The sequence below is a fragment of the Oxyura jamaicensis genome, chromosome 21, assembly GCF_011077185.1.
Source record: "Oxyura jamaicensis isolate SHBP4307 breed ruddy duck chromosome 21, BPBGC_Ojam_1.0, whole genome shotgun sequence".
Classification (NCBI taxonomy): domain Eukaryota; kingdom Metazoa; phylum Chordata; class Aves; order Anseriformes; family Anatidae; genus Oxyura; species Oxyura jamaicensis.
In genome coordinates, this window is record NC_048913.1 from 2,368,136 (window position 1) to 2,381,240 (window position 13,105).

Below are 13,105 nucleotides of genomic sequence, written 5' to 3' on the forward strand. Positions count from 1 at the left end.
AGAACAAAACAATTGAAAATAAATTCACTTCTTCATATACAAGTTGGGAAGTTGAATTTAATCTGGAGAGCAGCAAAGGCTGGCCAGGTACTTAGAGATTCTAATCACAGAAAATTCTACCTTGATCTACAGATTCTATGATCACAGTTACTTCCTTAGGTCACAGTGTTTTTTATTGATGCTTCTTATTAGGTATCCAACAAAGACATGGATACAAAGCAGCTGGCTCTGAGTGTAATGAAAAAAGAGATTTCTGAGAAAAAAATGGAAGAATTCCAAACTACGGTTTCTCACAAGCAAATAGTGTCTGGTCATGAACCTAAGGGACGAACTTTCTATAGTAAACCAAGCTACATTCATTTCAAGGTTAGTGGCCATTCTGCACAGTGTCTCATCCTGCCTACCAGGGCTAACTTGGGTAGACAGCTAAGCACCACACAACCACTTGCTCACTCTGCCCTCACCCAGGTGAAGCAGGGGAAGACGAAAACTTGTGGATTGAAATAAAAAGTGTTTAAAGTGGAAGAAGAGAAAGAAAATAAGCAATCTGAAGGCAAATTCTCAGCACTCCCCATGGGTAGACTGATGCCCAGCCAGTTCCCAAGCGAAAGGTGGCTAGGCATCTCCCTTTTTATTGCTGAGCATGGTTATATGGTGTGGAACATCTCTTTGGTTAGTTTAGGTCACCTGCATGTTGTGTCCCCTCCCAGCCTCCTGTATTCCCCCCGGCCTATTCACTGCAGGGGCAGAGTGAAAAACAGGAGCCATGACTCTGCAAGCATTGTTGGGCTGTAGCTGAAACATGAGTGTATTATCAGCATGGTTTTGGTCACAAGTCGAAAACACAGCACCAAACCACTTGCTGTGAAGAAAAACAAGTCCATCACTGCCAAACTCAGTGCATTGAATTGAACAGGTGTTTAGTCAAACCAAAATACAAAGTAGTTCCTTTATTAAGGAAATGTAAATAACGTTGGAAAGATGAGCAAATGAATGGAACACAGTCTAACAAGATGTTTCATCCTTTTAAAAGGCAGTACAACTGTTTCCTAGGTATTGTTTGCACATACATTATTAATATAAGATAATGATGAAGGCCATGCCTTCCACTATGAAGTAAAGATTACAGTTTGCAAGTGACCATAATACTGTACTGGTCAGGAAGAATCTGAGTTTATCAGTTTATGCCTGTATTATAATCTGCAAGCATAAGAAAGTACGATGTTCTGCCTGGTTTTTCTTCGCACTCGAAAAGGCTGCCAGTGCAGCCAATCAGGCAGTAATTGGAACTGTCAGAGAGACACGTGCTGCCAGGCAGACAGCCTGCAGGGCTCTGCTTGTCTTGTGGTAGTGAATACCCAGTTACACAACTTTCGTGGCAGGAAAATACAGACCAGCTTGACACGTTAGCTGTGTGCACACCAAGATAATGTTGCCATGTCTATGAAATATGAGTTACCAGCTCTGTAAGTTGTATCTTTGAATTGGATTTGTTTGGAGCAGGGCAGTGCTTTCTGGGTTTATACAATACTTCGCACTATAATCATGACTGTGGTAAAACTAGTTGCTTTTGTCATTACGTGTGTAAATGCTACTTACTGTAATTCACACCTTGTGTGATATTCCTTTATAATGTGATATTCCTTTATATAACACACCTTGTATTTGATATTTCAAGGACTTCGATGTTGGTAAAATCTACAAAAAGAAGATAGTTTTGACAAATGCATCCTACAGTGTTAATTTCTGCAGACTGGTGGGAATCAGTGAGTGGCTGAAGGACTTCATCAGCATTCAGTAAGTAAAATTGACCATAAATGAGTTGCTTCTTTTTACCTTTGTACCACAACAGGAGATATAATCAAATTCCGTGGCAAATTAAGATAGATAGATCTTCATTAGATGCACCTAAATTATATTCCGTCCTTGTGTGATGTGGAAAAGAACTGTGTCTCAGAGCTGAGAAGAGACTTACAGTCTGAGCTGTATGTCATTGGCTCCTGTAGTGGTGAGAGGGTGCAGCTCCTAATCTGTGGGAGGCAACATATACCCATGGGTACTGCTAGCCCTGAGCAAGTAGAAAGTTTTTTTCAAAAATGTCAGATCTGTTGAAAAACAGGAAAAGGACCTCCTTGTAGGTACAAGGAGGTAAAATACTTGTGCCAGGTACCTAGCAACAAATAACCTACATATATTTTGGAAAATATCCATTACATCTAAGCTTTCATGGTGTCAGCTGTTTATATTTCTTGCACAGTTACAGACATACCATTTGAGAACTTAGTTCAGTGACAGATGCTCTGTTTCTCAATGTAGCAGCAATATTCTAATGGTTAAAGAGCATTATTACATCTCAGCGCAATGGCAGTCTATAACAATTCTTTTTTGGTGTAGTGTTTCTGTGTGCGTCTGTATATGTAACCCATGGTGTTTGGCAGCACATGCTCTAAATCAAACTTTTATTTTATCAAAGTAATATTTGAAATAGAAGGGGCTATTCCTTCAGGTCTTTCTCAGGAGAAACTGTTAGTGACCTGTTCTGAAGCTCAGCATACAGCAGCTTATTTGCCTGCCTGCTTAGATTTTACACTTCTGTATTGTGAAAAGTATTCTATTTCTATCTGAAAACATTTCATCTTGGTTTTGTTGTTTTAGTTACGTTTTCATACGATTGTGATTAACATATATGTTGTGTTTCAGTGTGGCCCAGTTTACTCAGGTATTCCCATGGCTAGCAACATCCAGTTATCTATTTTCTCTAGCCTGTTTTCATCAGGCAGAATAGGGCTCTAGTTGTGCCTTAGTAATTTCATTTAGAGTGCAGCTGTGAGACTTCTTGTCTTCTGATGGGCATTTTGTTTGCATCCCAGAGACCATGAAATGAGGCATTGAAGTGACTGGCAGTTACTATTCAAGATAATTTTGATGCCGCTTGCAGCAGGCAGCACATTCTCTAATCATTTGCAGTAACCTGCTTTTTTCCTCTTCATTTCCTTTTTGGATAGTGGGGATGTCAGAGTAGTCAAAATTAATGCAAGACTGCTTCCTAGGTGTTAGAATAGGTGATTGCTCCACACTATTTGTAATAACATTATTGAGCCACAGCTTCACCAGTTGCCTTGTTTGTAAAGTGAACACAATAAATTCTTTCATTTTAAAAGCTTTTTAAGACTTTGAGTAAAACCTCAAAGAATCAGCCTTTGTTGTTTTAAGGTTACACTAGAGTTCTGTAGTTTTTCATTAATCTGTCCCTCATGCTGACTTTCTAGAGTAGTAAATTAATCCAAGTGGAAAAGTATTATATAAATATTCTTTGTCATGTTTCATACATAGGTTCGGTTTGGAATTTTACATTGCTTATCTCCATAGGTTTGAGCCACCTGGCAAAATGTCTCCTGGAATGTCCTGTGAAGTAGGAGTAACCTTTAAGCCAGCGGTAAGTGCACCTAAGTGATAGTTACACAGTGATGAGAATCCTAGTGTAATCCACTAGTCTGATTAAAAGTATTTTTAACTGTTAACAGGAAAACAAACTACAATTCTAGAAGAGGTACTATTGTACCTAGAACAACGTGCATGTTCACGTGCTGTTGCATTGAAATATGACGTTTTCTGAGGGTGCATTTTAGAAAAATGCTTATCAAAGGATATTGCCCAGCTCAAGTTGGCCAGGCAGTTAACAAAAACTGGCTTGAAGTGCAAATGTAGAATCTGTAGACATGCGTTTTAATGTTAAAGAATGAGTAAAAATACTTTTCATCAGACTTGATCAAATAGAGTGAATCTTGCAAATTATTTGGCTGCGGGTTTTGTTTTTGTGTTTTAGATAGATGAAAATCTGGAAGGAGAAGTCATGTTTATGGCCCAGACAGGTTCTTTTTCTGTTCCATTGAAATGTACAGCCAAGACGTGCATTGTAAGTGACTGCTTAAATATTTTCAAGTCAGTGTAACTGCAGAAAACTTGAGATAACATAAACATTATTTAAAATATTTAGTAAGAGGTATTTATATTTCTTCTTCCCTATTAAATGGATAGTCTCTTCACAGAAAACAATTTCTTAGCTTCCAGTAAGACCTTCCCAGTATTGGTTACTAGCAAGTTAACCAAGTTGTCTGTCTGTTTGGTGCTTGAACTTGAATCATACACCTTTTGTTATCACATACCCAGTTAGAAAGTTGGTGAAAACTCAGCATGAAGTAGCGTATTACTCTTTATACTGATTGTAAACCATGAAAGCTCAGAGAAACGAGACAGGAGTGTTAAAAACTGATATGACATTGAATGCTTGCTTGGCAGCCCGATGCTAGTAAGACCATCTTACTGTAGTACAAGAGTATAAATGTTGAACTGTTTTGTAAATATTATCTACATCCAGAGTGAAGAATTAAGAAAGCTGCTACTATGAACAGAATTTAACCAGTTGTTCCCACTGTCATATAGTGGACTGTAATGCAAGTGTCTCCGTTTCATGATACGTTGTTCAAACTAGATGGCTCCTACAAAAAGAAGAGTGCCCATAGTTTGTCATTATTTGATACTGTTTTTGAAATGATAATAAGAACTTTGAAGCCCTGTTCTTGAAAAGGTGGATGCTTATTTAATTGATACGGCTGACTATCTAGGATAGTAGTAATGAATAGTTTATCTTCCTACAGCTGGCACTAGATAAAGTGCTCATTGACTTTGGCACTCATGTGGTGGGAGAGACAATTTCACGGACCATCAACCTGACAAACACTGGCGCTTTGGGAACAAGATTCAAAGTTCAGGCGTCAGCAGGTGACAGTAGTACATGCAGAGCAACAGCAAAATCTTCTCCTGGAAATACTGTTCTTAAAGCCCAGTTTGAGCTTTCAGTTGAATCTGCATTTCGAGGTATAACAAAGTCCAATATATACATTATCCTCCTGAAACAATATTGTTATCCTGCAATGGGAAGCTTGATGCCTAATATGGACTTCTGGACTAGAACAAAGTTGTATGGCTAAATAGAATTTTCTTTCCAGACATTTCCATTTTCCCTCCTCTGGGCTACAGTATTGGGTTTGCTGTGTTGACCAAAATCAATGTATTTGTGCTCTGTTTGATGTTTAGTGAATAGATGCACAATTCCTGTATTTCTTTTTTCTACAGAACAACTTACTCAAGGTGCATTAAATTTCAGATCAGATCTAGACACAGATAATGCATGTAATTTAATGGAACCTTCCCCTGAAGAAACACCACGTGAAATTATGCTAGGAAAGGTAACGAATATCCTGATTTGGAAGATTTTCAGTAGTTTAAGCCTACAACAAAGGGAATTGTCTTGGCTCTAGTGTGAAATGCTTATGTACACAGTCAAGTTCAAGCCCAGTATTACAGTTAATTGTTAAAATGAAATAACATTACGTATTAGTCCTTTATTCTGATTTATAAGAAATATTTGAACCAAAGGAGTTTCCATGTACATTTACATTTCCTATGATTTAACTTTTTTTGTAGTCAAACTGATTTTTCTGTTCTGTCATTTCATTGTTATATGAAGTCACAGACTTGAGCCATATTGAAGAGTCTGGGTATAAGAGTTCAGATAATAGCTCTTATTAGCATTTATAGCTTCTTCCTATCCATAAAAAAGCAGGAGCACTTTACACTGCATTCAGTAGCCCTAGGCAGCTTCTTTATGTGTTAGGTACATACCAATATAATGGAAACCCTTTGGTTAACCAATAATCTACCTGTCATACAGAGTTTTGCAGTAAAAAGGAACTAACTCAATAAGATTCTGATCATGCCTGGCTGTGAAACCATGTCATCCCAAGCTTTTTCCCCCACAACAAACCTTGTAAGGAGTTACAGATACATTTTTCCCTGTGTAGTTTATTCCATCTAGTTACAAATGAGGTGTAGTAGTGTGTTTGTATAGTAAGAGCATAAACTCCTTCTTTATTTCATTACTATTTAGAGCTAATGAGAGTAAGAGAGTTTGACTTTTATTAAAAATGTGTTACTTCCTGTTTAGGTTACTGAAGGGGAAATTGGACCCTTCAGCTCAGTCAAACTTCAGATTATATTTATCCCAGCTATCCCTGGGGCTGTACAGGCAGAGTTTGTGATCGTGTTTGACAACTCAGACTGCAAACCAGTGAGTGAATTTGTGTAAGACTTGCTTCAAAACACTGCTGAAATCCTACTTCTGCTTCTACCAAGAATCACAAGAGCTCAGCTTCTATATTAGAACCAGGAGAAGCAAGTAGAGGACAAATATGTTTATAGATGTAAGAAATAACAATGAGGGAGCTTAGAATTACAGTTGTAAGTCTGCACTGATGGTAGGTAACTGGAAATCATGTCCCTGTTTTCTGATGTGATGTGGTTGTCAAACCTGTTGAGTCTCTCAAATTTCTGTGCAAGACATCCCAATATTCCCATTTTATCAGGCATCTGGAAAATATCTAGTGTCCTGGATATAGAGCTGAATGTATTTTCCTTTATTCCCAACCCACGCAGTTTATTTTCTTTCTGATACCTCAGCATTGGAATTATCTAGCATGCAGTAGTGAAACTGATGTGTGAAGGCTGGGACAGATGACAACTTTAGTTACTGCTTTAGCATATTTTAATTCTGCATTTTAGTGAAAGCCAAATTCTGCCTGGGAACAGTTCACAGAAGCTTGCCAAAAAAAAACCCCCACCACCTTCCAAGAAGCTCAGTAGGCCAGTCTTGGCTCTCCCCATGGTCTACAGATGGAGTAGTCTACAAAAGGAGCTGCAGAGGCATACTGCAGCTTCCTGTGGGTACTCTTTCTTTCAGCCCTGGCAGGGAAGGGTCGTTTTTCTCCGTGTTTGAGCTATGTGATTGCTGAGGTTATACTTAAGATCTTTATAGGAAACATAGCACTACTGCCATTATTGTATTTCTTTGCTGGATAAAATAGCAGCAGTCTCTTGAATTTCTGAATTGTAGCACATTCACTTAACACTTTAAATATTTCTTCTCAATATCCTGGGCAGCATGTTCTTCCTTTACATTTTCTGGCAAAGAATCCAAATGGAAGTATAATTAATTGTTGTTCTGTGGCACTGTAATATCTAGGTTTTATTTTACAAATGATTTCCTTTGCTTTGTCTAATTAATGTTCCCTTAATATAATACATATTTTAGTCAGGTGTAGTTTATAGCAAAAATTCTTGCTTTGTCTAGATCAGCAACAAATTGAGACTGATAAAAATAAGTACACTCTTGATTTCTGTATTCACAGTTGTGCTTTAGTGCCATTGGAGTGTCTATTGACGTGCCAGTTTGGGTGCCCAATCCCAACATTGATTTAAAGATCTGTATGTATGACCAACTTTACCAGGACTGCGTTGTCATTCAAAGCAGGTAAGCTGCCTTTTCCAGCTAACAAACGAGATCTTATGTCACTAGGTGATGCACTGGGGTTCCACTGTGTCAGACCCACCTGGTTATCACAGGAGGCTGATGAGCAGGTTTGTTTGTTTGTTTTGTCTTGGCATTTCAAGAGGACATCCTGACTACAAGCCCTCTGAATTCTACACTGCTGGGGAAGTTGAAATCGGGTAACCTGCTGTGTTACATCCCCAGGACCAGCAGTAGCTGTGAAGCACCTGGGTTAATTCATGCCTTTCCACTCCTGTAAGGTCCCATGTGCTGTGCCTGGTCTGTTATGTAACTGTTAAGCCCCTAGGGAATAGCAACCCCGCCGAGTTTCATCATATGCAATTGCACACAAAATGTGCAATAAAGATAAATGTGTCTAAAGTTAAGTGCACAGTGGGTATAATTGATTCAGCCAATGAATTTCATCAAGAATTTTTATTCTTATTGTTTGTTTGTTTGTTTGTTTGTTTTTAATTTCTCACTTACTTTACGTTTAATTAACATCCATGGGAGACTTAAGATCTGGAAGGCAGCCTTCTGTCAACTGTTCCTTATTGAGAAGGTCAATCACCAGTCTTACCAGAATTGGGATATGATGCTGGATAAATCGTGTCAGTCCTTTTGCATTTCCTGTAAAATAAGGAAGGTGCAACTTTTCCTAACCCATACAGGTATTAAGGACTACACAGAGTGACATACCTTATGATTAGTGTCTAAATACCAATTATCCAAATATTTTTGGTATATATGTATTTCCATAGCTTGGCTCAATAACATCTGAAGAGTCCTTCTGTTTGCTTTGTAACAGAAGGATAATGTTTCAGCTCGTTGTCTCCCAGGCATTTCTTGCTGTAATGCTGTTACGTGAACTTTTACTCTGTTAATTGTCTTCAGGTGCTGGGTGTCTTTGCTCTAACTAATGCAGTCACTATGAAATGCTTACTGTTCCTGTTTTACCAATCTGCATATTTTAGGCTCTATTTAAACAAGGTTGGGGTGGGTTTGTGGGAGGGTGGGGGAGAGGTTGGTTCTGTAGAAGGCATCCATTCTAAACCTCTTTCCAGAATTGCAGACTGCAGAGAATTCTTCACAGTTGGAAAGAAATGAGTAAAGCTGTTATCTCAGAAATTCAGCCTACAGATATGAGAAGCACAAGTTATGTAAGGGATTTTACTTGGTCTAGATAACCCAGGGATAAAACTTAAAAGTACAGAAGCAAAATAACTATCCTAATGAAAACTTAAGATGTCAAAGGGGTCCCAAAGATAGAAGCTGTCAAAGTGCTTAGACCAAAATTTCTTAACTGAAAGAAAAATCAACCTACTGATCCTTTGTTAACTTCCAGTAAAATAAGAGCACTTAATACATAATATGCTGCCCTTAGTACCTTGAAAAATCAAGTCTTTGATTTATCCCACTCTCGTTTCTAACCAGATGGGGAGAGAAACAAACCTAAAACTTGTAGAGAGATGATTCTTTAGCTTTTGGGGGTAAAATCTTACCCAGGCTTGAGGGAGATGATATGTTAGAACAGCCTTTTATTCACCACCAGTACACAGAAACGTCTGACAGAAGCAGAGCAGAAGGAACTTCTTTACCTGGCTGTATCATAGTGTTGTTGCTGCAATCTTTGACACTGTAGTCTATAGCATAGGTAGAAGATCAAGTTTTCAAGGTAAGTAAATAGCTTTGGCACTTGAAGTGGCCCAGCAAGCTCTGTAGAATTACAAAACATAAGTTTTTTTTTTTTTTTTTTTTTTTTTTTCTTTCTGGTCTCATAGAGTGCAGTAATCGGGAAGCATTATGCAGCATAAAAGGTGTCTCACCTGAATGCTCTCCAATATAAATCACTTTGGAAAGTAATTTCATTGGAGGTTATAACATGCACTGATGTAAAGAACTAGCATATAGCTCTCTTAGACTGTCAGCAGCCAGAAATCATTCCAGGCTCCCAGTACCTCACGCTGTGGTTGTTGATTTAGAGCAGGCCATCTGGACTGACAGCTTGTAAACCAGTCCAAGAGAAGGAAAACGACAAGTGAAATATTTGTAAATTGCTTGGCAATTCTGCACATAGGCATAAAATTCCAAAGCAGGGTATGGTTTGTGGCTATCACCCTATTGTAGTATAGCCAGAATTCAGTAAACTGGGAGATGCTTCCTAAGCTCCCAATATGCCATTCATAGGGCAGATTGATCACAAATAGTGTACCAGAGGAACTGGCAGCAACAGTTTAGCCACAACAGGACTTCCAGCCCTGCAGAATCTGCTTTTGGAGGCAGAGGAGATGTTACAAGAGATCTGTGAATTCACACCTATTAAAAAGAAGTCACCACAGTTCTGGGGACAAAAACAAAGCAGCTCTGTCGGTGTGTTTCCTGGCGTAAGAAACTCCCCCTAGCGCAGCTGAATTTGTGTAATTTTCCCTACCTGTACAAATTTAATTATCTGTGGTGAAAGTTTTGAGATGACGTGGATGAATGGAATTCACAAGCTGGGTCATTGATGATGGTTTAGGTATGTCATGGCCTTTCAGGTTCATTCTTTTGATTCTTCTGACTGCACAGTGCGATGTTGGTCAGTGTTGGTTAGCAGCTTACTACTTACTTGTTGGTTAGCAACTGAGGCATTCTTGGCCCAAGGAACGGTTGCTGGTGTTCATTTTTCTGTTTCTCAGAGTACCAGTGCTGGAAATACAGCTGGGTTTACTTACAGTAATTCCAAAATCTTGTTTGCTATACTTAACATAAAAGACGACAAGTGTGTGATTTTGCTGTAGCAGTTTTACACGCCCTTCATTTCCAAAGGAAGCTTGGAATAGTTATAATTGTAATGTAGAGCAGAGATGCAAGAGGGGGAGAGGGAACCAAGCTCCAGTGTTGCCGAGATGTCAGTAACAGTAGCCTCAAAGCCATCTGAGCATGTCTGATCTGCTTGCAGAGCAAAAGCTCCACTGCGTCTGAAGTTTGAAGTCTGCAAAGAATTGAGTAAGCATATGGAACTGCTTCCGAAAACGGGTTACATTCAGGCTCAGTCATCCTTCACTGTGCAACTGAAGTTTTTGCCCAGGTAACCTAACAACATGGGTATTTTTGGCAATGTAATGTCTGCAGGAGACTGTCCATGCAAAATCTGAGCAAATCAAGTATTTTTTCTTCCTTCACATCTAATGACTGTAGCAGTCTGGACTTCACACTGCTGGTGTCAATGCGCTCCTCTTCTACCTCCTCTCCCCTTAAAAGACGCCAGATGCTCAAGGAGGAAATTAACTTGGATCACTTACCTGTGAGGAAATGCTTTTCCTGTGGCGACAGCAGCAGTGTGAAAATCTAGCAGTTGAGTTCCTGGTAGACTGTTCCCATTTCTATGGGGAAGCTAATCTTACACAAAAGAGAAGTTTTCTAGGCAGGTGGCTACTTCACGGATCAGTGATTAAATCATTTCTGGACAAGCACTTTCCTCTTGCTAGGTAGAGTGGGAATGGTTGGACTTGTGTCACTCCTGTGTATTTTCTCTAAAATATGGATGTATTGATGTTGAATTTCATTTGGCAATTTATATAACATCTTCAAAGATGCTAAATGCCTTTCTGCAGCAAGTTTTTCTTTTCTATTTCACAAAACATCTACGTATACAAACATAACTCAGTCAGAGAAACAAAGAATTCCAAATGTAAATACAATATCTCTTATTCACCATTGTCAATTATATTTACCGTTCCATTGTCATCCTAAAGAATTTAGCAGGGCATTTCTCTTCAAATATAAATTAAATGATAAATATTAATTTTGGTGTACAGCCAAAATACTTCAGTGGCTTCTGCAGTGATTGCTGCTGCTAACCTTGCTGCTTTTTTCGTAGAGGTTATTACTGGTATGTGTTTGGATTTTCACTGATGTGCTCAGCATCTCTGGAAATCAGACCCAATTGTAAACTGAGAGTCTAAGCACAGACATCAAAGTTCTCAGCAGGTTAGCATTCAAGGAACTAGACGTAGTTACAATTCTTTCAACATATCAAATCCTATCAGATTACAACAGTAACCATTACTTCTGTTCCTAAGCTTCAGATGCTATAAAGCACAGTTATACTTGCTGAGTGGATAGAAGCATAGCTTGGATTTAGAATATTAATCTGCCTTTTGAAAAATGAGGAAGTTTCAGAAGGGAGATTTGATGAGATTAAGGCATTTCTGACACGCAAAATAAGTGTCTGACTGTTTCAGTATATAGATCATTTTAAAAGGCCTAACACACCAGAGAGTACATGTATGGCGGGGAAAGATGAGCTTGCTCCAAGCTGATGTAAAGTACTGAGCTAGTGACACATTTCTGCAAATGCCTCCTCATTGACTTAAACTCAGTTTTCTCAGAAGAAAGAGCAGTTGTATTAAAAGCAACACAAAAGTAAGAAGTACTTATTCAGCAAGCCCAAGAGAACAGACAGATGACTGAAGGCCTGGGAAGCTCTCCCAAGTATTCTGTGCACGCTGAAATGCTTGGTCAGATGTTACAATACTCATATAACTATCTGGGTGCTTGAAGCAAAGACATATTTTCTGCTTATTTGAAGGCAAGTTCTCTAATCTGCTGACTTTCAGCATTCCCAAATACTGCATCTTTTACTTTTTCTGTATTTGGAAGTAGTCCTGCAGATGCTGGCAGTCTAAATCTGATTGGTCTCTTATGCTTTTCTTTAATTGCTTTAAAGCATGAAGATGCCATTTTCAGAGAGCTATCTGAAGGATTTCAGTACCTCTTCCCCAAGGCATAGCAACTAATTTAGAACCCATCGCTGTGTATGTACAGTTACAATTATTTTTTTCCATCTGGAATATTTCATTACACGTTAATTTTTTCTGCTATTCTAATGTCCTGTGACAAAATGAAGCTGATACTTTATTCCTACTTTATATTTAATTCTGTTTCTTATTTTCACACAAGTTAACAATCCATTTGAAGATTACCTTCTCAAGTCACATTTCAGACTTGCAAAACAAAAGCCAGCAAGATCTCAGATCAGTATGATGATTGTGAGTGGGTGCTATTTATTCTTTAACAATTCCTTAATAATACATTAAAAAACCTTCACACAATTCCAATAGTAGTAGTAGGAATATTATCTCTGTGGAGACCTAAAAACAGGAAGCAATTCACTCTGATTCTGTAAGACACCAGAAATAGACCAGCAGAGCTAAAAATGCTGGAGCTTTTGTATTGTCCTGGCTTGAAGCTCTGAAATTGAGCTTATGATAGCAAGATGCTTCAGTAAAAGAGAACTCGCATATTTCTTATAAATGACTAATCTGGTATATAATCAGACACTATTGGTCTCTAAGTTTGTTTCACTTTATTTATGTCTCGGTGCTTTGTGATCCAACCGGTACTGCCTCAATTGGCTGGTAATTAACTAACAGTAGTGGCAAAAGGAAACAATTGCCTAGGTCGGGTTGGTTATGTGCCGTGACTGCAGCAAAGATGCAGAAGGCTAATGCTCTGTTTATGAAGTAAGCTTTAATTTTTTCAGAATTTTAAATGACTGTTTGGATTATGTTTTTAGAAGAGCATAAATGGGTGCAGTCTTTTGTGAACAGCTCCCTTAAAATCCAGCGCTTCCAAAATTCCTTCTTTAAAAAAAAAAAATCCACCGTTGATATATAACTTCATTGCTAGATACCCTTGTAATCCATGCGCACCTGCTCAGAGCAGATTGTCTGG

The 13,105-nt window shown here is 38.5% G+C and overlaps 1 protein-coding gene across 23 annotated transcripts in view; it reads left to right on the top strand.

The window, feature by feature from the left end:
- Positions 1-13,105, top strand: part of CFAP74 (cilia and flagella associated protein 74) — a 73,844-nt gene that overhangs the window by 45,924 nt on the left and 14,815 nt on the right. For 20 of the 23 annotated variants that reach the window (XR_004755732.1, XR_004755733.1, XM_035344876.1 and 17 more), the window contains 9 exons: positions 193-366; positions 1,679-1,797; positions 3,370-3,436; positions 3,827-3,916; positions 4,659-4,860; positions 5,137-5,249; positions 6,008-6,130; positions 7,248-7,369; positions 10,329-10,457. Coding sequence is in view for 21 of the 23 variants with exons in the window: in XM_035344876.1 (XP_035200767.1) it covers positions 193-366; positions 1,679-1,797; positions 3,370-3,436; positions 3,827-3,916; positions 4,659-4,860; positions 5,137-5,249; positions 6,008-6,130; positions 7,248-7,369; positions 10,329-10,457 (1,139 nt within the window). In the remaining 2 variants the exon portion in view is untranslated. Of the gene's footprint in view, positions 1-192; positions 367-1,678; positions 1,798-3,369; positions 3,437-3,826; positions 3,917-4,658; positions 4,861-5,136; positions 5,250-6,007; positions 6,131-7,247; positions 7,370-7,414; positions 7,477-10,328; positions 10,458-13,105 lie in introns of all 23 variants that reach the window. The other 3 variants (XM_035344869.1, XM_035344884.1, XM_035344886.1) reach the window with 3 other exon arrangements.